This window comes from Taudactylus pleione, unplaced genomic scaffold (genome assembly GCF_031769625.1).
Source record: "Taudactylus pleione unplaced genomic scaffold, aTauple2 ptg000589l, whole genome shotgun sequence".
Lineage (NCBI taxonomy): Eukaryota > Metazoa > Chordata > Amphibia > Anura > Myobatrachidae > Taudactylus > Taudactylus pleione.
Genome location: NW_028284991.1, coordinates 369,789 through 394,950, shown reverse-complemented (window position 1 = coordinate 394,950; position 25,162 = coordinate 369,789). Strand labels below are relative to the sequence as shown.

The window sequence follows — 25,162 nt, the reverse complement described above, 5'->3', positions numbered from 1 at the left end:
GATCTGATCACCCCTTGCGGCCTGGGCCCTTCTGCGCATGAGCAAAAGGATGCCAGAGGGACTTCTGGGTGTTATCGGGAGAGCTGTCCTTTGCGATAATCTTGGTAGATATCGCGGTAATGAACAGCAGTTTAAACCCGAAGATAGGGGGATGTACCTCATCGCGGATGTGATGCTTAGTACATCCCACATTTAGTCATTTGCAGGAGATGTCTGTGAAATCTCCTGCATTAGGCTGTTGCTACATAGCCCAGGTACATAATATTATGCAGAAACTGCAGTTTCTGCAGAATTTTATGGAAAACCGGCTTGATAAATAGGCCCCTAAATCCCCTTTATGTGTGGAAACAGCACAGACTTTGGCCCTCATTCAGAGCCACTCGCTAGCGGCAGTACGCTCGTTCCGAGTGATGTTCGCACATGTGCGCATGCATACGGTTTTTAGTACGCATGCGCGAACCAGTCAGTGCGGCCGAAAATCGTTGGTACGCAATATAGCGAGGGCCTGCTATTTTGAGTGACAGATTGAGGCGTATGTGGGTGGTAACAGGGGAAGGTGCTTGAAAACGGGGAGTGGAGATCCGAACGCAGGCGTGCTTAAAGGTCAAAACGGGCGTTTTAAGGGAGTGCATAATTAATACAGCAGCGTCATTGACCACGTCACTTGGTTTTTTTTAACTCAGAACTGCTCGCAAAATAGCGGTTGAAAACACCAACCACAAGAATAGCGAGCAGTTCATACGCTGTACGATGTACTCGATTAATCTAATAAATAGCGGACATGACGTATGGTGCGTGCGGCCAGGGGGCGTTTTTATCAAATAAACGAGCGTATGTTTTGCTCGCTCGTTCAGACTTAGAGGTGTGAACAGACTGCAATTTGCGAACGGATCATTTGAATAGCCACCCCTTGTTTTTGAACGAACGACCACAAATAGCGAACGGCTCTGAATCAGGCCCTTTATCAGGGAGACAGGAGGCTGTACGGACATTGGGAAATCAGAACCTCGTTCTGTAACTAAATGAAGCAAACATTGACATGTGCACGTTCTGTATCACCAAATAGAATGCAGTGTTTATGTATAAAGTCCCCGCAGGTTATACGGAATTGGCAGCATTCACGCAGTAACACACAAATTGCGTTTCCACAGTCGGACAAAACTTTTCTGGTTACACAATTGTATAGAACCCTCCTAAGTTAGTGGATCTGTATAGAGTTGAACAAAACCTTTGTGTTAAGATCCTCATTGTGAGGTTTGTGGCAGATTTATCCATTATGCTTCATGTGTCACTTCTGTCATTCCTTATATTGCGTTCCTGCCAAACGTACATAGATTGTGTTCTCTGCTCAAACAGTGGCAGCACATCAGGTCTACGCCAGTCCGGAGGCACCGCGCCAGAGGATGTAAAGTCCTTGAAGATTATAAATAGCAGTCTGGCTATTTATGAACTGCGTTTATTAAGTGCCCTTGGGCTGACGCCATCTGGCCTCCGTCCAACTGATGACTATACAATATGATTCAAAATATTATACACATCAATACTAAATGGGACAAATGGGTGTCCTTCATACACAGAGATTCCCACCTTCCTGCTCAAAGTGGATTCATTAGAACACAACACATTGAGGGTTATGCACTAACGGTACTCAAAGGTTCAGATCTGCAGTAAAACCACAGCAGCCAATCCTATACTTGCTTTCATTTGTAACTTGCTGAAGACAGATAAAGGCTATTTTCTGATTGGTTGGTAATACTTTGTTTGCACGTGCTGCATGTATGCTTAGTGGGGCTCAGACGGTTGGACATATTCACATTCACTCTCTGAATATTGAAAGAAAAAGGCACATGGAAGAAAAACCCATTTACATGCAAATGTTCAGTCAGATTCATCTCAAGTTTTGCCCAGCAGTAACACAGTAGCATTTATACCAGATGTAGGGCAGGCATACATGTGTGTATAATGTATATTACTACATCTGCACTCCGCAATAGCATAGATATGTGACTCTACAGTGTTAGCAGTAATGTCACATTACCCCATGTGTACACAATATAATAATGTAAAGAAGTGTTATATACACAGAGAGGATAGTGTCTGGAAGGTGTTAGTAGTAGTCACATTACCCCATGTGTACACAATATAATAATGTAATGAAGTGTTATATACACAGAGAGGATAGTGTCTGGACAGTGTTAGTAGTAGTCACATTACCCCATGTGTACACAATATAATAATGTAATGAAGTGTTATATACACAGAGAGGATAGTGTCTGGACAGTGTTAGTAGTAGTCACATTACCCCATGTGTATACAATATAATAATGTAATGAAATGTTATATACACAGAGAGGATAGTGTCTGGACAGTGTTAGTAGTAGTCACATTACCCCATGTGTACACAATATAATAATATAATGATGTGTTATATACACGGAGAGGATAGTGTCTGGACAGTGTTAGTAGTAGTCACATTACCCCATGTGTACACAATATAATAATGTAATGATGTGTTATATACACGGAGAGGATAGTGTCTGGACAGTGTTAGTAGTAGTCACATTACCCCATGTGTACACAATATAATAATGTAATGAAATGTTATATACACAGAGAGGATAGTGTCTGGACAGTGTTAGTAGTAGTCACATTACCCCATGTGTACACAATATAATAATATAATGATGTGTTATATACACAGAGAGGATAGTGTCTGGACAGTGTTAGTAGTAGTCACATTACCCCATGTGTACACAATATAATAATGTAATGAAGTGTTATATACACAGAGAGGATAGTGTCTGGACAGTGTTAGTAGTAGTCACATTACCCCATGTGTACACAATATAATAATGTAATGAAATGTTATATACACAGAGAGGATAGTGTCTGGACAGTGTTAGTAGTAGTCACATTACCCCATGTGTACACAATATAATAATATAATGATGTGTTATATACACGGAGAGGATAGTGTCTGGACAGTGTTAGTAGTAGTCACATTACCCCATGTGTACACAATATAATAATGTAATGATGTGTTATATACACGGAGAGGATAGTGTCTGGACAGTGTTAGTAGTAGTCACATTACCCCATGTGTACACAATATAATAATGTAATGAAATGTTATATACACAGAGAGGATAGTGTCTGGACAGTGTTAGTAGTAGTCACATTACCCCATGTGTACACAATATAATAATATAATGATGTGTTATATACACGGAGAGGATAGTGTCTGGACAGTGTTAGTAGTAGTCACATTACCCCATGTGTATACAATATAATAATGTAATGAAGTATTATATACACAGAGAGGATAGTGTCTGGACAGTGTTAGTAGTAGTCACATTACCCCATGTGTACACAATATAATAATGTAATGATGTGTTATATTCACAGAGTGGATTGTGTCTGGACAGTGTTAGTAGTAGGCACATTACTACATGTGTACACAATATAATAATGTTATGGTGTTATATACACAGAGAGGATAGTGTCTGGACAGTGTTAGTAGTAGTCACATTACCCCAAGTGTACACAATATAATAATGTAATGAAGTGTTATATACACAGAGAGGATAGTGTCTGGACAGTGTTAGTAGTAGTCACATTACCCCATGTGTACACAATATAATAATGTAATGATGTGTTATATTCACAGAGTGGATTGTGTCTGGACAGTGTTAGTAGTAGGCACATTACTCCATGTGTACACAATATAATAATGTAATGGTGTTATATACACAGAGAGGATAGTGTCTGGACAGTGTTAGTAGTAGTCACATTACCCCAAGTGTACACAATATAATAATGTAATGAAGTGTTATATACACAGAGACGATAGTGTCTGGACAGTGTTAGTAATAGTCACATTACCCCATGTGTACACAATATAATAATGTAATGATGTGTTATATACACAGAGAGGATAGTGTCTGGACAGTGTTAGTAATAGTCACATTACCCCATGTGTACACAATATAATAATGTAAAGAAGTGTTATATACACAGATAGGATAGTGTCTGGAAGGTGTTAGTAGTAGTCACATTACCCAAAGTGTACACAATATAATAATGTAATGATGTGTTATATACACAGAGAGGATAGTGTCTGGACAGTGTTAGTAATAGTCACATTACCCCATGTGTACACAATATAATAATGTAATGATGTGTTATATACACAGAGAGGATAGTGTCTGGACAGTGTTAGTAGTAGTCACATTACCCCATGTGTACACAATATAATAATGTAATGAAGTGTTATATACACAGAGAGGATAGTGTCTGGACAGTGTTAGTAGTAGTCACATTACCCCATGTGTACACAATATAATAATGTAATGAAATGTTATATACACAGAGAGGATAGTGTCTGGACAGTGTTAGTAGTAGTCACATTACCCCTTGTGTACACAATATAATAATATAATGAAATGTTATATACACAGAGAGGATAGTGTCTGGACAGTGTTAGTAGTAGTCACATTACCCCATGTGTACACAATATAATAATATAATGATGTGTTATATACACGGAGAGGATAGTGTCTGGACAGTGTTAGTAGTAGTCACATTACCCCATGTGTATACAATATAATAATGTAATGAAGTATTATATACACAGAGAGGATAGTGTCTGGACAGTGTTAGTAGTAGTCACATTACCCCATGTGTACACAATATAATAATGTAATGATGTGTTATATTCACAGAGTGGATTGTGTCTGGACAGTGTTAGTAGTAGGCACATTACTCCATGTGTACACAATATAATAATGTAATGGTGTTATATACACAGAGAGGATAGTGTCTGGACAGTGTTAGTAGTAGTCACATTACCCCAAGTGTACACAATATAATAATGTAATGAAGTGTTATATACACAGAGACGATAGTGTCTGGACAGTGTTAGTAATAGTCACATTACCCCATGTGTACACAATATAATAATGTAATGATGTGTTATATACACAGAGAGGATAGTGTCTGGACAGTGTTAGTAGTAGTCACATTACCCCATGTGTACACAATATAATAATGTAATGAAGTGTTATATACACAGAGAGGATAGTGTCTGGACAGTGTTAGTAGTAGTCACATTACCCCATGTGTACACAATATAATAATGTAATGAAATGTTATATACACAGAGAGGATAGTGTCTGGACAGTGTTAGTAGTAGTCACATTACCCCATGTGTACACAATATAATAATATAATGATGTGTTATATACACGGAGAGGATAGTGTCTGGACAGTGTTAGTAGTAGTCACATTACCCCATGTGTACACAATATAATAATGTAATGAAGTGTTATATACACAGAGAGGATAGTGGGCCTGATTCAGAGCTGGGACGCAATTAGAGCTCGCTCGTCCAGAAAATAGGGGTGGCTATTCAAATCAACCGTTCGCTCTTTGCGGTCTGTTCACGCCTCTAGGTCTGAATGAGCGAACCAAACTTGCGGTCGTTTTTTTAAAAAATACACCCCCTGGCCGCTCGCATCCTACGTCATGTCGGCTATTTATTAGATTAATCGAGTACATTGACCAGGGTATGAACTGCTCGCTATTCTTGGGGTTGGTTTTTCCTACCACAATTTTGCGAGCAGTTCTGACTAAAATAACCCAGTGACGTGGTCAATGACGCTGCTGCTTTAATTATGCACACCCATAAAATGCCCGTTTTGACCTTTAAGCACGCCTGCGTTCGGATCTCCACTCCCCGTTTTCAAGCACCTTCCCCTGTTACCACCCACATGCGCCTCTTTCTGTCACTCAAATTATCGGGCATTCGCTATTTTGCGAGCACATGAATTTCGACCGCACTGACTGGTTCGCGCATGCGTATAACGATCCGTACGCATGCGCAGTTGGGCAAACATCGCTCGGAGCGAACGAGCCAAAATCACTCCCACTGACATCACTAGTCAGTGGGGCCGGCTTCAGACGGTAGGCGTTCCCTTGGGAACGCCTCCGTCTGGGAGGCACGCCCCCGGCACGCCCACCAAACGGGGCGTGCTGTCAATCAACATCGACAGCACGCCCCCTTTGATCAGACACAACAAGCGAAGGAAAGTCCTTCGCTCGTCGCGTCTTGCGCATGCGCACGACGGAGCTCCCTCCGTCGTGCGCATGCGCAGTGCACACCATCGACCCACTTGCGAGCGCACAGCCGCTTGCGAGTGTGTCTGAATGAGGCCCAGTGTCTGGACAGTGTTAGTAGTAGTCACATTACCCCATGTGTACACAATATAATAATGTAATGAAGTGTTATATACACAGAGAGGAGAGTGTCTGGACAGTGTTAGTAATAGTCACATTACCCCATGTGTACACAATATAATAATGTAATATAGTGTTATATACACAGGTAGGATAGTGGGGCTAATTAATTACCGTACGCAACTGCATATCCAATAGCGATTATGTACACAGTTCAAATGCGATAGTATACTAATCCATTGCGATCACAATGCCTCACAGCATAACACAAGGACACCCACTTTACCTTACACACATCCTTAATGTTTAGCAAGACTGCAAAACCATCGGTACAATCGAGTACCATCGCAGCCTCACGCACACGTGCACTTACCTTACACTGATCTTACTCAGAAATTGCTAACAACCACGCACGCTATGTGTACTCGGACTGTGGAGGGCATTGCAGTGAATAATTTATGCACGCCCCTGCAACGGCGTCCGAACGCACTGGCACGCCCGCGTTTGCCCGACCACCTCCCCGTCACGACCCACCAACGGCACTTCCCATCATTCATTCTGCGATGGGTCTGCGCAGTCCCTGCTTATTCCTGCTCTGGGGCATACAGTATAAAGCAGGACTTGGAGCGATGGAGGAGTTCAGTGTGTCTTACATTGTCTCCTGTACTTACGCCCCCGGCCCTCTCTACCATTTGGCACAGGTTTGCGCCTCTATGGAGATGCAGAGGTCATAAGGTTTTGTTGTCTTATTTCCATCCAGGAAACTCTGAACTCTCAGATTTCTAGGCAGAAACGTGATTCAACTGCAGGTTACTGATATTAAGGGTTAAACAAACCATGGCCAAATGCTGGAGCGGTCATGGCAATGATCACAGACACACGGCATCACGTACGTGACATTCTTACAGCGGCGTTATGCAGGAGATGTACAGGACTGCGCAAAGGTTTTAGGCAGGCATGTAAACAACAATGTCGCAAAGTAATGGTGCATACACACGGTCAGATCTGTCAGCCGAACGATGAACTACAAACGATAGACGACGAATGATTTGAACGATTTTACCAACGATTTCATGAACTATGAACTATGGCCCTGATTCAGATCCACTCGCAAGCGGCTGTCCGCTCGCAAGTGGGTCGATGGTCTGCACTGAGCATGTGCACGACGGAGGGAGCTCCGTCGTGCGCATGCGCCAGACGCGACGAGCGAAGGAAAGTCCTTCGCTCGTTGTGTCTGATCAAAGGGGGCGTGCTGTCGATGTTGATTGACAGCACGCCCCCTTTGGTGGGCGTGCCGGGGGCGTGCCTCCCTGACGGGGGCGTTCCCATGGGAACGCCTCCCGTCAGAAGCCGGCCCACTGACATCACTAGTGATATCAGTGGGAGTGATTTTGGCTCTGATAGAGCCAAAATCACTCCGGGGCTTGCGGTTGAAAACCTCAACCGCAGGCTCCGGCTCGCAGTTTCGATGGTTGCGATGGTCATGACCATCGCGGTCATCAAACTGCACGCTCGTATAGGCTGTGGGTGGTGACCCACAGCTATACGAGCGTCCAGGAGGACGCTCCATGTTTATGGAGGGCGGCCCTCATTCAGAGCGTGCGCTCTGCTCAGAGCGTACGGCTCTGAATGAGGGCCTATGAACGATTTCAGACAGTACTAAAATGAATGAAAATCGACCAAATCTGACTGCAAACACATCAGATGTCAGATATCGTTATCTGACAAACGGGAACGCGCGTCGTTCATCGTTGCAGGGATATATGTCAGGTTTTCTTTTAGATATGAACGATTTTTAAAATCGTTATTGTACAAATCTGAAGGAAAATCTGACTGTGTGTATAAGAATGCTTTCATATACAGAAGTGTTAATAGTTTATTATTATCAATTAACAAAATGTAAAGTGAATGAACAGAAGAGAAATCTAAAACCAATCAATGTTTGGTGTGACCACCCTTTGCCTTCAAAACAGCATCAATTTTTCTAGGTACACTTGCACACAGTTTCTTGAGGAACTTGGCAGGGAGGTTGTTCCAAACATCTTGGAGAACTAACCCCAGATCTGTGGATGTAGCTGGCTCACATCCTTCTGTCTCTTCATGTAATCCCAGACAGACTCGGTGATGGTGAGATCAGGGCTCTGTGGGGCCATATCATCACTTCCAGGACTCCTTGTTCTTCTTTACGCTGAAGATAGTTCATAATGACATTGGCTGTATGTTTGGTGTCATTGTCCTACTGCAGAATACATTTGGAGCTAATAGAACCAACCAAATACCAAGGACGCAATGTAATAGGGTCCAAGTTCTAAAAATTTCTAAGTTTAGTAGTAAACTCTCACATTTCTAGAACTCGGACAATGTAATGGAATGTGAGTACATGTTTCTGGCATTTCCACAACTCGCAATGGCAATACATGCGTACAGATATTTTGCCATTGTGATCGTATAACTCGCCCTATGTAAAAGGGTCGGAGTTGTAAAGACGCACAAGATGTGTGCGGCAAAACACGGGAAATAATAGACCTGTTTCAGCCTAGCGAGCCTAGCCTGAGCAGGTGCCTGTTAGGCAGAAACCAGTATGATCCGTTAAGGCTTTTGTCTTTGTAAAAGCAAATAAATGGTTAAATAAAAAAAACAACAACATGTGGCCTCCCCCCTGCGTCCCACAAGCATAACCAGCCCTGGGCTCTGTAGAGCCTGTCCTGGTTCTTAAAATACAGGGGAAAAAATGCGTAGGGTTACCCTGTATTTTAAGAACCAGTACCAGGCTCTGTAGAACCTGTCCTGGTTGTGAAAACACCATGGAAAAAAAAAAAAACACCATACGGTTCCCCTGTATTTTCATCAACCAGCACTGGGCTTAGTGAACCAGTCCTGGTTCTGGAAATACCGGGTACAAAATGAGCAGGGGTCCGCTGTATTTTCCATAACCAGCACCAGACTCTTTCTAGCGGGGGTGTAATGCCACAGCCGGGGCACCCTTTCACCAGGAAATCCCTGGGGAGGTGGGGACCCCAAATAAAGGGGTTCCCTATCTCCAGGGCACCTCAGGCCTACACTGATAGCCCGAAGCTATCCCCGGCACCCATTGGCAGTAATTAATTGTGTAAAAACAAAATAGGATTTATATTGTGTTTTACTGGGGGAACTAGAGGTCCCAGCCATCCTCCCTCACATGCTGATAGTTGAAGAACCACAGGTACCAGCATGCGAGTCATTAAGGGCCCACTGGTACCTCTAGATCACCTGCAAAGCAAATATTAAAATAAACACAGAACACACACCTTGAAAGTATCATTTTATTAACATACATTCACACTCACACTCACACGCACACTCAACTTTAATCCCTGTACTCATTCACATCCACTTGTCTAGTAGCCATAGGCTAACATAGGGGGGTTTCCGGTTGCCTGTAAACCCCCCTCCCCAGCCCACACAATGGGCCTGATTCAGACCCACTCGCGAGCGGCTGTCCGCTCGCAAGTGGGTCGATGGTGTGCACTGCGCATGCGCACGACGGAGGGAGCTCCGTCGTGCGCATGCGCGAGACACGACGAGCAAAGGACTTTCCTTCGCTCGTTGTGTCTGATCAAAGGGGGCGTGCTGTCGATGTTGATTGACAGCATGCCCCCTTTGGTGGGCGTGCCGGGGGCGTGCCTGCCAGACGGAGGCGTTCCCAAGGGAACGCCTACCATCAGAAGCCAGCCCCACTGACATCACTAGTGATGTCAGTGGGAGTGATTTTGGCTCTGATAGAGCCAAAATCACTCCTGGCCTTGCGGTTGAGAAACTCAACCGCAGGCTTCTGCTCGCAGTGGCGATGGTCGCGATGGTCTTGACCATCGCGACCATCATCCTGCACGCTCGTATAGGAAAATCACTCCTGGCCTTGCGGTTGAGAAACTCAACCGCAGGCTTCTGCTCGCAGTGGCGATGGTCGCGATGGTCAAGACCATCGCGACCATCATCCTGCACGCTCGTATAGGCTGTGGGTGGTGACCCACAGCTATACGAGCGTCCAGGAGGACGCTCCATATTTATGGAGGTGGGCCCTGATTCAGAGCGAGCGCTCTGGTCAGAGCGTCCGGCTCTGAATCAGGGCCAATGACCACAATTACAGTATATAATAATATTTTACTACAGCTGCATGTTTTAAAGATCTCAGACTCACAAATGAAATAATAACCACCACCAGTAATGACTACACTTGTACACCAACTAGGAGATCGGGAAACATGCACTGTTAGGGGTGCACTATTATAGACCATCTATAATGTTAATACACTATTCAGTGCAAAAGGAGACCAATGTGTGTGTATATATATTAAGTAACAATATGCGACGTAACTAAGGTATATACAAAAATGTCAGATGCAGGTTTGATGCCAACGTTTCGATGCTAATTTAATGCATCGTCTTCAGAGTATAAAAGAATGCATTAAATTAGCGGGGTTGTCCATGACCCGGCGGAGGGGGACGTGCTGAAGGTGCCTGCGCACGCCTATGATTATCGCTGACATTTATGGACAGTCCTTTACATGTATGATGACATGTCACACATGATTAGAAGTAACGTTGTTTCTCTGTGTTATATGTTACAGGTTTACTTATCCTGCTACAAATGTTGCTTGTTAATGTGAAGCTTCTTACTTCTGCCCCGACAACCTGCAGTTTTGTGGACCCTCTAATCCGAGTTACCATCGAACAGGATAAACTGATGGTGAGTGCTGGAAATAGTGATGTTCATACTGTATAGGAGTAACTATAGAGAGGCGTTACAGGGCGTTACAGGGCACTATATGGAGGAACGCCAGCTGCTATAACGTAGGGCTATGTCAGAGGTTGTATAAATATTGTATGTAGGTCACATCTTCAAAGTCCTTGTGCTGGAAATGTTTGCATTGCAGGAGGCTGTGTATAGCGCACACACCCGGGACGCCAGGCCGCCCTCAGACACGGCCAAAACAAGCCGTCAGCATTATTCTCACTGTCAGATACAGTCTGTGCTCAGGTACAGGGAGGATTATAAAGTATACATTTTATAACAATAGGTGCCCACCCGCTGGGCTTCATTCAGACCCGCACACAACCGGCACACAATCCGTACACAACCGGCACACACAATCCGCACACAATCCGCACACAACCCGCACACAACGCTGATGTTCGCGTAGATGAGGGATTTATTACAATTGCGCAAAAAAGGGCTGCGATAGGGCTTGTGCAAGTGGTGCGACTGATGGTGGTGTATATAGACGCACCGATCGGTTATGCAACATGCATGGGCGCTAAAAGTGGGCGTCTCAGTCCATTTACATTCGGAGATGGGCGACCGCTAACAGACGCTGCTGCGTGCGACTCAATGTGGCTGATGCAGTATTGCACAGAAGTCGGCCATAGTTGCTCCAGTATTACAATCTAGCGCAACCCCATTAGTGAAAGCTCTTTGGCTCATTGCACCCACAGTGATATCAGATGTCATAGATCGAATACGACGGAATTTTAATCTGCTGTGTGGAGGACATCTTAGGGAAGCATCTCCTCTGCGGGAGGCCAGGCCGCACTTACAGATAATGGGGCATAGGATTTCCCTGTAACTACAGAGCAGGCGGAGATATCATGGGTGCGTTTTCCATAGCAGAAAACACGACCTGATGTTACAGAATACGCAGGGTATCATTTAGAGACAGGTGCCAAGGCGATATTTTCACAGAACGGGCGATTGTTTGCTATTGCGCATGTGCGATCTCGGCAATACGATTGCTTTCATTCAGAGGAGCCACTTGCAGAGTGAGTGACATGTACTGTGGTCAGCGTTTGGGGGGGGTGGGGTGGGTAAGTAAAACACAGGCGTGTGTGACCATTTAAACGTGTGTATAAATTACCCACTGTGTCTTCCTACGCAGCATGAAAGCTAACTGCGTGTCAGCCAATTCCGATCATACTGAGACGCCCACTTGCAGCAGCGCTAATCCGCCTCGGTGCCATCCTGTGGTAGCACTACTGTGCCTTTAGATGCAGCCGGTGTCAGCGACACGCCTGCGACACACCCGCATCTGGCTAACCACTCCCCCGTTACCTCCTGGGAACGCCCACGAAAATCCACAGCTCTTGCATGCAAATTCGTCCTGTGTTTCCCTGCGGTGACCAATGGGACGCATTCGCCGTGTGACTGCAGATATATCTGTCCATCGGCAAGTGTGTCCGGGCGATCAGCCAATCGCCTGTACACAGGGGTGCAGAGAGGGGGGGAGCCGCGAACGGGAACTACTTACCCGGGTCGGGCACAGCTCCCCATCCACAGCAGCCCAGCACATGCTGCTGTGTACTGGGCTGCACTGGGAGACTGTCCGAGGCTGCTAAAGCAGAGCCCGAGCAGTCTCCTATACAAAGGGGGGAGCGATCACGCTGATCACGCCCCCCTTTGGCTGTGTGCCGGGCTGAGGGGTACACAGCGCCCCACTCCCCAGCGCCGCGTCGCATATAGTTTCCCCCCCGAATTGGGCGTGGTCATGCCTTCCGCGATTAGGCCATGCCCCCTACCCACCCCCAGTTCAGCCCGACCTGCTGCAGCATGCAGATGATGGTCGTTCAGTGTGTATGAATGACCATCATCTGCAGATCACTCGATGTTGCTATGGTATACTGAGGTAACATTACAGCATGACATAAGTGTCAGATGTTACTATGGTATACTGAGGTAACATTACAGCATTACATAAGTGTCAGATGTTACTATGGTATACTGAGGTAACATTACAGCATGACATAAGTGTCAGATGTTACTATGGTATACTGAGGTAACATTACAGCATGACATAAGTGTCAGATGTTACTATGGTATACTGAGGTAACATTACAGCATGACATAAGTGTCAGATGTTACTATGGTATACTGAGGTAACATTACAGCATGACATAAGTGTCAGATGTTACTATGGTATACTGAGGTAACATTACAGCATGACATAAGTGTCAGATGTTACTATGGTATACTGAGGTAACATTACAGCATGACATAAGTGTCAGATGTTACTATGGTATACTGAGGTAACATTACAGCATGACATAAGTGTCAGATGTTACTATGGTATACTGAGGTAACATTACAGCATGACATAAGTGTCAGATGTTACTATGGTATACTGAGGTAACATTACAGCATGACATAAGTGTCAGATGTTACTATGGTATACTGAGGTAACATTACAGCATTACATAAGTGTCAGATGTTACTATGGTATACTGAGGTAATATTACAGCATTACATAAGTGTCAGATGTTACTATGGTATACTGAGGTAACATTACAGCATTACATAAGTGTCAGATGTTACTATGGTATACTGAGGCAACGTTACAGCATGACATAAGTGTCAGATGTTACTATGGTATACTGAGGTAACATTACAGCATGACATAAGTGTCAGATGTTACTATGGTATACTGAGGTAACATTACATATGTGTCAGATGTTACTATGGTATACTAAGGTAACATTACAGCATTACATAAGTGTCAGTTGTTACTATGGTATGCTGAGGTAACATTACAGCATTACATAAGTGTCAGATGTTACTATGGTATACTGAGGTAACTTTACAGCATTACATATGTGTCAGATGTTACTATGGTATACTGATGTAACATTACAGCATTACATAAGTGTCAGATGTTACTATGGTATACTGAGGTAATATTACAGCATGACATAAGTGTCAGATGTTACTATGGTATACTGAGGTAAAATTACAGCATTACATAAGTGTCAGATGTTACTATGGTATACTGAGGTAACATTACAGCATTACATAAGTGTCAGATGTTACTATGGTATACTGAGGTAACATTACAGCATTACATAAGTGTCAGATGTTACTATGGTATACTGAGGTAACAATACAGCATTACATAAGTGTCAGATGTTACCATGGTATACTGAGGTAACATTACAGCATTACATAAGTGTCAGATGTTACTATGGTATACTGAGGTAATATTACAGGATTACATAAGTGTCAGAGGCTTTTATTGACAATTACATTAAGTTTATCCAGAGAGTGAATATTTGCAGTGTTGACCCTTCTTTTTCAAGACCTCTGCAATTTGCCCTGGTATGTGGTCACTCACCTTCTGGGCCACATACTGACTGATGGCCGCCCATTCTTGCCTAATCAATGCTTGGAGTTTGCCAGAATTTGTGGGGTTTTGTTTGTGCACCTGCCTCTTCAGGACTGACCACAAGGTCTCAATGGGATTAAGGTCAGGGGTGTTTCCTGGCCATGGACCCTAAATTTCATTGTTTTGTTCCCCGAGCCACTTAGTTATCACTTTTGCCTTATGGCAAGGTGCTCCATCATGCTGGAAAAGTCATTGTTCATCACCAAACTGTTCTTGGATGGTTGGGAGAAGTTGCTCTTGGAGGAGGTTTTGGTACCATTCTTTATTCATGGCTGTGTTCTTTGGCAAAATTATGAGTGATCCCACTCCCTTGGCTGAGAAGTAACCCAACACATGAATGGTCTCAGGATGCTTTACTGTTGGCGTGACACAGGACGGATGGCAGCGTTCGTCTTTCCTTCTCCGGACAAGCGGTTTTCCAGACGGAATCGGTATGATATGCCGGCTGCCGCATGGCCGGGAGTTCGAGTCCCGGCAGCGGCAGCCCGACTAAACAGCAGAGCCCGGTAGCAGAAGCCCGACAGCGCTGGAAATCCCGATTGTGGTGAGGTAAGTATGACCTAATCTAACCCAACCCCCCTAACCCTAACACTCCTTAGGGGTGCCTAACCCTAACCTCCGCCCTGTGCCTAACCTAATCCCCCCTCTAAGTGCCTAACCCTAACCTCCCCCTTCCCCGCTGCCTAAACCTAAGTCCCCCGGGGGTGCCTAACCCTCCCTCCCTCCCTCCCCCTAGCCTAACCCTAACCCTCCCAGGCGGGGTAACCCTAAACCTAACCCTCTCCCCCCCCGCGTCTGTTCGCTCGCGGCGCCTGGCATCCGCTCGATCGGGATGCCGGGCGCCTGTCTCCTGGCATCGGGGTAATGAGTGGAGTCTAGATATAGACGCCGGCCATTTTTCCCACGGAGGGATAAAGCAGTCGGGCAGCCGGCTGCCGGGATTCCAGCAGCCGGCTTCCCGATTGTATACCTTCCAGATGCCCCAAACAATCTGAAAGGGGATTCATCAGAGAAAATAGCTTTACCCCAGTCCTCAGCAGTCCAATCCCTGTACCTTTTGCAGAATATCAGTCTGTCCGTGAAGTTTTTCCTGGAGAGAAGTGGCTTCTGTGCTGCCCTACTTGACACCAGGCCATCCTCCAAAAGTCTTCATCCTGTGTCATGCCAACAGTAACGCATCCTGAGACCAATAACCAGTCCAAGCTGTTTATTACTGCAGTAACCCCACAGCACAAGTACTAATACCCATTCATTATAAGAGGGAAGCTTATAGACATAGTCCAAGCAGTTTATTACTGTAGTAACCCCACAGCACAAGTACTAATACCCATTCATTATAAGAGGGAATCTTATAGACCCAGTCCAAGCTGTTTATTTCTGCAATAACCCCCACAGCACAAGTACTAATACCCATTCATTATAAGACTGATCCTATAGATCCAGTCCAAGCTGTTTATTTCTGCAGTATCTCCCACAGCACAAGTACTAATACCCATTCATTATAAGAGTGATCCTATAGATCCAGTCCAAGCTGTTTATTTCTGCAATAACCCCCACAGCACAAGTACTAATACCCATTCATTATAAGAGGGAATCTTATAGACATAGTCCAAGCTGTTTATTACTGTAGTAACCCCACAGCACAAGTACTAATACCCATTCATTATAAGAGGGAATCTTATAGACCCAGTCCAAGCTGTTTATTTCTGCAATACCCTCTGCAGCACAAGTACTAATACCCATTCATTATAAGACTGATCCTATAGATCCAGTCAAAGCTGTTTATTTCTGCAATAACCCCCACAGCACAAGTACTAATACCCATTCATTATAAGAGTGATCCTATAGACCCAGTTCAAGTTGATTATTTCTGCAGTAACCCCCATAGCACAAGTACTAATACCCATTCATTATAAGAGTGATCCCATAGACCCAATCCAAGCTGATTATTTCTGCAATAACCCCCACAGCACAAGTACTAATACCCATTCATTATAGGACTAATCCTATAGACCCAGCCCAAGCTGTTTATTTCTGCAATAACCCCCACAGCACAAGTATTAATACCCATTCATTATAGGACTAATCCTATAGACCCAGCCCAAGCTGTTTATTTCTGCAATAACCCCCACAGCACAAGTACTAATACCCATTCATTATAAGAGTGATCCCATAGACCCAATCCAAGCTGATTATTTCTGCAATAACCCCCACAGCACAAGTACTAATACCCATTCATTATAGGACTAATCCTATAGACCCAGCCCAAGCTGTTTATTTCTGCAATAACCCCCACAGCACAAGTATTAATACCCATTCATTATAGGACTAATCCTATAGACCCAGTTCAAGTTGATTATTTCTGCAGTAACCCCCATACTAATACCCATTCATTATAAGAGTGATCCCATAGACCCAATCCAAGCTGATTATTTCTGCAATAACCCCCACAGCACAAGTACTAATACCCATTCATTATAGGACTAATCCTATAGACCCAGCCCAAGCTGTTTATTTCTGCAATAACCCCCACAGCACAAGTACTAACACCCATTCATTATAAGAGTGATCCTATAAGATGCATACACACACAACGATTTTGTTACCAACAATTTTATGAACGATTTTATTATCTGTCAGGTTTTTTTAAAGTGTAATGAACGATTTTTTGAACTACAAACGATCTTTGTAACTTCCCTTAATGAAAATCGTTCAGTTGGTCAGGCAGAATGAACTACAAACGTGAACGCGCATGAACGATAATTGTTCATCGTTATAACTCAGAAACTGAATGATTTTTTCACAAGTAATGATTATTTGAACGATTGAACGATAACGACGTCGTTATAGTTAAATCGTTCAAATAATCGTTACGTGTGTATGCACCTATAGAGATAGGTACATTCAGTAGATATACAGAATAGATATCATATTACGCCGCTTTCAATTCATTGTTATAGGCTCATCCTTATTCTCCTATATAGAACGTTCCGTGTGACTTCGACGAAGACGTAACTGTACCGGAGCCGAGTATGAACGCGGAATGGCGCAAGCTACAGGTATGAGACGCCGTTATATAACCAACGCTCTGTAACCATTTTAGAACGCTTAACTAGAGATGATTGTGCAATGGGGACATGACCGTAAGACATATTGTGGTCGGAGGCACATACAGTTGGAATCCCAATCGTTAATTAAGGTAAGTATCGCTAACCTTTCTCCCCCCCCTAACCCTCCCTTAGCGGTGCCTAACCCTAACCCCCCTCTAAGTGCCCATACCTAATCCCCCCTTCCCCGCAACCTAACCCTAACCTCCCACCCGGGGGTACCTAACCCTAACCCCCCCTCCCCCTAGCCTAACCCTAACCCTCCCAGGAGGCTGCCTAACCCTAAGTCCCCCCAGGGAGCCGCTAACCTGACCCTCCCCTCCGTGGCTGTCCGCGCCCGGCTTACCTTCAATTGGGATGCTGGGCGCCAGGCTCCCGGCATAGGTAAAATGACAGGCGTCTGGATTTCAGTGCCTGTCATTAGACCCTTGCCGGAATTAGACCATCGGCATCCTGACCGCATGCCCCTGAGGTGCCCCATGGAGTCAGCGCAGGCTGTATGGTCTAAAACTGTGCAGGAGGGATACAGAACTTCCAGGAGGAAATCCCTCCACTGGCACCTAGGAGATAGTGGGGTCGCCCCAAACTAGTCCATAGATGCTCCATTTTGTTCAGATGTGGTTACAGAGAAGACCATGACCTACAGATAACATCAGTGTCATGTGCACCAAACCATTGGCCAATTGCCGCCATCTAGCAGTATGATGTATAAATGCTGGGTATAAGGCATCTGTATACACATACTGTATATACTCTGTTACTGGATAATCTTTAGCGGCGATAGCTTTTGCATAATAGTGATCCTTTTGTGACATAGAAATGATAAGATCGAGGACTCTTCAGGTTAAAGACACAGTGAGGGGAAAAACCGGCTGTAAGTGCCCTCCCCATAATAAGGGCCAGGATAGCGGGTAAGGCTGTTTGGCATGAATAGAGACCTTTACGTAAGAAAAGCAGCTGGAGGTGGCGATCGGATGGGGCTAATTACCACGATGGCGTCACTTCCCCTGATGACAGTGACATGGGGACAGGAAGGCATTGGACGTCACCACATCAAAGACCAGCAGACAGGCACCAGCAGCTTTCTATAGGAATCTTAGTAAAAACAAGGAGTTACGTAACAATGCCTCGCTCTCTACCCAGACATCTGTAGGCTCCGCTGAGTGATAATCATCTATTCTCTGCAAATTGTTGTCTCATTTCTATGGTTAATAAATAATAAGGATAAAAATAATGTTTAATATTGCACCTAAGGGGCAGAACTCTGTTCTTTTATAATCTCTTTGTACTGACATCTCACATTGCTCATCTAATCTGCCGGACTCTCAGCACTGCTACAAAGGGAATCTCTATACTGCACATAAAGTTACATACAAATAATGGGACTGAACTAAAAGGAACCACGTCTCATTCCCCCGCAGACGTCTCAGCAGGAAGATGAGGTTCAGCAAGGACTCGCCCTGCTCCTCGCATCTGGGCCCAAGGTAGCGAAGTTACTCTCACAGTGCAGACTGGAATGGGCGTCAGACAAGTTCTCCAGCACCATGCGGACACTGAAAAACTTCCTGGAGAGGTTCAAAACAAGGGTGAGTTGGCGCTCGCTGGCGCATACAATGATGTGCAGAAATATTTTATTATCCGTTGTCCGTGCTGTACACCGGGGAGAACATGGTACAAATAAGTGACACGAAGCAAGATGGTCCTGCCCCAATGAGCTTGCAATCTAAGGGATGTGGGCAACACTTGATACATGTGGTAGCGGAATGAGCATTTCTAGCTGCTGGCGGGGAAAGTGGGTGTGGGTACTGATATGCTGGGTACACACTGGCCGACATATCGCCCATTCAATTGAACGGCCGATATATCGTCTGTGCGTCGGCCATTGTGTACCAGCGATAGGTCCGTGAAGTACGTCGCTCACAGACATATCGTGTCGGAAGTGCTGCACAGCCGATGCCCAATATATTTGCAAATGTAAAGGGGCATCGTGCTGTGTGTACGGACGGTCAGCCGACCAACCGTACACTTGCTGCATGGGACGGCGGTGATTGACAGCTCAACTGGATGGGCGCATGTAAATGTCCACCCAGTGGTGACGTCAGCCACGATGGACCGTGCAGACTGTATACAGAACATATGTTGTGCACAGTCTGCAGGTATATCTATCAGGTGTGTACCCAACTTAAGGCAAGGGGAAGGGGAAATCGAATACCCTAAGCCAGTGGTCTCCAACCTGTTGGTAGCTAGCAGTCTTAATTTTGGTAGCTCGCCCAGCTGCAGTACTGTCGCGTCAACTAGGAGGAAGTGACCTCTGACGTGTGCTCCCCGTGGCATCGACGTCATGGTAGGAGCCAAAGGGAAGCACGTCAGGTGATTTCCGCAGCCTCTACATGAATCACCTGACCTGCTTCCCTGTGGTTCCACCCATGGCGTCTACGCTACGACGGAGCAGGTGACTCCCGTCCAGCCCTGACAGAACATCACACAGCAGCCCTGCCTATATCGTTTGCTCCTCTACTGCACGTACCTCTTTGGAGCCAGTAATTAACAGTGAAATGAGCCTGTGCTTATGTTTTATTTACAGACTACAACAATATCACCGTAATGATTAAATGCATTGTTATTTTCTATGAAACATTTTTTTTTCCTTCTCATTAAATTACCGTCAATTGTTCGGTTATTACCCAGATTTTTTTTCTACAATTTTAGTAGCTCAGGAGGTTTCATTTTACTAAAGTAGCTCACACCTCAATTAACGTTGGCGAACACTGCCCTAAGCACTGGTACCGATATACAAAGAAATATTTTATTTGTGTTTTCATTAGGATTGCTGGTTCTATAGGTGCTTTTAGAAAAATAGATATATTGGTTCATTAGATCATTACTTTATCTATAAACCCTCTCTGCATGTGGTACAGAAACACGTGGCACTGGCTTTCTATACAGAAGGTAGAGCAGCAAAAATGGAGCAAGTACTACTGGAGAGGTTGGCTCTTCCCAGTGGCGTGTCTTTAGTAATGAATAGGATAGTAAGATAGAAACCAATCTGAGCCTCCACCTCTGCCAGGTCTTTCAACTGACTATCCATCATGGATGATACATTGTGGGGGTGATGGGGCCACCCGTATACCCTTGTAGGTTCGGGTGAGGATTTAAAGATCTACAGTAATTAGATAGACAGGCAGGCAATAGGTTGACAGGTACAAAAGGTCGACACACAAAATGTCGATATGGATGAAGATCAAAAGGTACAAAAAGTTGACATGGTCAAAAGGTCAACGTTGGAATTGTTGACACAAAAATGGTTTACGTGATTTTTTTTCTAACCCAAATCTTCACCCTAACCATCCCCTTGGTGCCTAAGCCCTACTGGTACCTAACCCTATCCATCGGGTTAAGTGCCTAACACTAACCATCCCTCCTAGTACATGACCCTAACCATCCGGTAACTGCCTAACCCTTAACCTCCAGTAAGTGCCTAACCCTCCTGGTGCCTAACCCTACCCGTCCCTCCTGGTGCCTAACCCTAACCCTCCGGTAGGTGCCTAACCCTAACCATCCCTCCTGGTGCCTAACCATTCCTTCTGGCGCCTTACCCTAATCAGCCCACCTAGTGCCTAACCCTATCCCTCCAGTAAGTCCCTAACTGTCCCTCCTGGTGCCTAACCCTAACCCTCCGGTAAGGGCCTAACCCTAATTGTCCCTCCTAGTGCCTAACCCTAACTCTCCGGTAAGTGCCTAACCCTAACCATCCCACCTGGTGCCTAAACCTAACCATCAGGGTAAGTGCCTAACCCTAAAAATATAACCTTTAAAATGTTTTGCCCATTTTTGTGTCGACCATTCTAATGTCGACCTTTTGACCGTGTTGTCATTATGTACCTGTCGATCTTGATCCATGTTGACCTTTTGTGTGTCGACTTTTTGTACCTGTCAACCTGTTGTCTGTCTACCAGTTGGTGTCTACTTAGACACTGTCGACCTTGTAATGTAGATCTATTGACTGGAACCTGTAGTTTCAATGTATTTCCTTGTGGGCACATGTATACCTTTGTAGGGGCAACGGGGGTATCTGTATATCCTTATGGAAGCAACAGAGGCACCTGTATTCCCCAGCGGGGGGCAATGGGGGCACCTGTAAACCCTTGTAGAAGTCAGAGACACTCAGTAATAATCTTGCAGGTAACATGCGCAGTTCCAGGGACCGGGCATCAGTGGGGAAGGGAAGCGTAATAAGCTTTGGGGAATAACATGATAAACATGTATGACAGGAGGATATACTGGGACCTTTACTGGCTACAGGAGAACCATAGGTAGCAAATGGGCGACTGTGGGTGCCGACATAAAACATAATATTCAATGAGGCCGAATACACGCAATGTATATGTTATACTGCATATGTGAATGTTATACTGTATGTTCCGACTCTGAGACCCAATGCATGAAGCCTCCTTCCCATGTGTAGCAGAGGAACATTATAGAGGACACAGCTTCACCCCCGTACATCCTATTTATAGTGCACAACTACAATATGATCTGTGTTTGAAGGGTCGTGTTTCCGCATGGGATTCTATATATACCGCCGCACTGTGTGTAACGTCTCTTCCTTCCCCTCCTCCTCTAGGATGGAGCACACATATCACAGACAGAAGCCCGGACGCTCGCTGTGCACACTTCCCAACAACTCTACACTGTTTACAGGAACTTTTTACAAGGGAAATACAGAACTATTCTGATGTCCGGATGTAAGAGGGCCCAGCGCAGATGATGCGACCGCGGCCCAGTCAATGTTACCGTTACGCCACTCCACGCAGCAGAGACTGAGATTTAGCTGCACCTGTCTCATCCCATGGACAATTCTGCTCTTTTCCATGCTTGTGTCTCATTAATGGTCAAAAAAAAAAGAGGTCAAAACGCTATCAAGATAGTTTATATTTGATATTAAGTTAAAAAAATGTAAAGATTTCTATGTATTTATCTTTTTAGGTCAAATAAATATATTTTCTGGTGTTTGGCAGTGTTTTTGGATCCTGGGGGGGGGGGGGATAGCGTGGGCAGGATATGGCGTTTCGCACCTGTACAGCGCACGGGCTGGAATAAGCGCAGAGACAACCTGCCGGGATGGAGCTGCTGCTATGTGCTTGGTCATTTGTCTTGTTTACAACGGTGTCAGTTTAGCATGAAAGGAAAAGCCGGGGAAAGGACAATATGACGTCTTGGGAGAGAATTCCCAGCCGGTCGGCCAGTCACTGTCTTCCTGCTGATGAGATGTCTCCTATCGATATTACACCACTTCCCAGTAAACAGACAGAAACAATCCTATCAGAGGCAGCGATCTGAGCCCTGGACCAGCCGGCAGACAAACTGGCTACAGGACCGCAAGATATATCCACAATACACAGTGCAATTATCCCTATCTTTATATGGTCCTTCCCCTCCCCCTACACCTGACCAGGCCTGACACCAGTCAGGGGAGCAATTAGTGATGGATAGTAACTATTACAGGATATGACAAGGCACTATGGGGCTGATACATTCTACATAACAGCCGTATGTTCCCCTATGTAACTATTACAGGATATGACTAGGCAGCATAGGGCTGATGTATAGGGGAACATACGGCCGTTATCAGTGGCAAACTCAGGATTTCCAGAGGAGGGTTTCCAAATGCTTCATTTTAGAGTGAGTGTGGCCAGTCCATGAAGAAGGCAGAATTAGCACTTATCCAGCTTTAATAAGTGTAATACATATTGTATTGTGTCATATATCCAGCATATACAGGACCAGCGATCACAGTAACCCATTATATGTGTCATACATAGTGTATTGTGTGTCATAATTCCAGCATATACAGGACCAGCGATCACAGTAACCCATTATATGTATCATACATAGTGTATTGTGTGTCATAATTCCAGCATATACAGGACCAGCGATCACAGTAACCCATTATATGCGTCATACATAGTGTATTGTGTGTCATAATTCCAGCATATACAGGACCAGCGATCACAGTAATACAATATATATGTCATACATAGTGTATTGTGTGTCATAATTCCAGCATATACAGGACCAGCGATCACAGTAACCCATTATATGTATCATACATAGTGTATTGTGTGTCATAATTCCAGCATATACAGGACCAGCGATCACAGTAACCCATTATATGCGTCATACATAGTGTATTGTGTGTCATAATTCCAGCATATACAGGACCAGCGATCACAGTAATACATTATATATGTCATACATAGTGTATTGTGTGTCATAATTCCAGCATATACAGGACCAGCGATCACAGTAACCCATTATATGTATCATACATAGTGTATTGTGTGTCATAATTCCAGCATATACAGGACCAGCGATCACAGTAATACATTATATATGTCATACATAGTGTATTGTGTGTCATAATTCCAGCATATACAGGACCAGCGATCACAGTAATACATTATATATGTCATACATAGTGTATTGTGTGTCATAATTCCAGCATATACAGGACCAGCGATCACAGTAACCCATTATATGTATCATACATAGTGTATTGTGTGTCATAATTCCAGCATATACAGGACCAGTGATCACAGTAATACATTATATATGTCATACATAGTGTATTGTGTGTCATAATTCCAGCATATACAGGACCAGTGATCACAGTAACCCATTATATATGTCATACATAGTGTATTGTGTGTCATAATTCCAGCATATACAGGACCAGCGATCACAGTAAGCCATTATATGTGTCATACATAGTGTATTGTGTGTCATAATTCCAGCATATACAGGACCAGCGATCACAGTAATACATTATATATGTCATACATAGTGTATTGTGTGTCATAATTCCAGCATATACAGGACCAGCGATCACATTAACTCATTATATGTGTCATACATAGTGTATTGTGTCATATATCCAGCATATACAGGACCAGCGATCACAGTAACCCATTATATGTGTCATACATAGTGTATTATGTGTCATACATAGTGTATTGTGTGTAATAATTCCAGCATATACAGGACCAGCGATCACAGTAACCCATTATATGTGTCATACATAGTGTATTGTGTCATAATTCCAGCATATACAGGACCAACGATCACAGTAACCCATTATATGTGTCATACATAGTGTATTGTGTGTCATAATTCCAGCATATACAGGAAAACCGATCACAGTAACCCATTATATGTGTCATACATAGTGTATTGTGTGTAATAATTCCAGCATATACAGGACCAGCGATCACAGTAACCCATTATATGTGTCATACATAGTGTATTGTGTGTCATAATTCCAGCATATACAGGACAAGCGATCACAGTAACCCATTATATGTGTCATACATAGTGTATTGTGTGTAATGATTCCAGCATATACAGGACCAGTGATCACAGTAACCCATTATATGTGTCATACATAGTGTATTGTGTGTCATAATTCCAGCATATACAGGACCAGTGATCACAGTAACCCATTATATGTGTCATACATAGTGTATTGTGTGTCATAATTCCAGCATATACAGGACCAGCGATCACAGTTACCCATCATATGTGTCATACATAGTGTATTGTGTGTCATAATTCCAGCATATACAGGACCAGTGATCA

General features: G+C 44.3%; 1 protein-coding gene across 1 annotated transcript in view; it reads left to right on the top strand.

Moving 5' to 3' along the window:
* The window catches only part of LOC148481224 (erythropoietin-like), a 72,954-nt gene extending 50,518 nt beyond the window's left edge, over positions 1–22,436 (top strand). Inside the window, exons 2-5 of the mRNA XM_088453800.1 lie at positions 10,842–10,960; positions 17,405–17,479; positions 18,949–19,113; positions 22,152–22,436. Of these exons, the coding sequence (XP_088309926.1) occupies positions 10,842–10,960; positions 17,405–17,479; positions 18,949–19,113; positions 22,152–22,295 (503 nt within the window). The 3' untranslated portion in view covers positions 22,296–22,436. The remainder of the gene's footprint in view (positions 1–10,841; positions 10,961–17,404; positions 17,480–18,948; positions 19,114–22,151) is intronic.
* Positions 22,437–25,162: the final 2,726 nt, after the last annotated feature.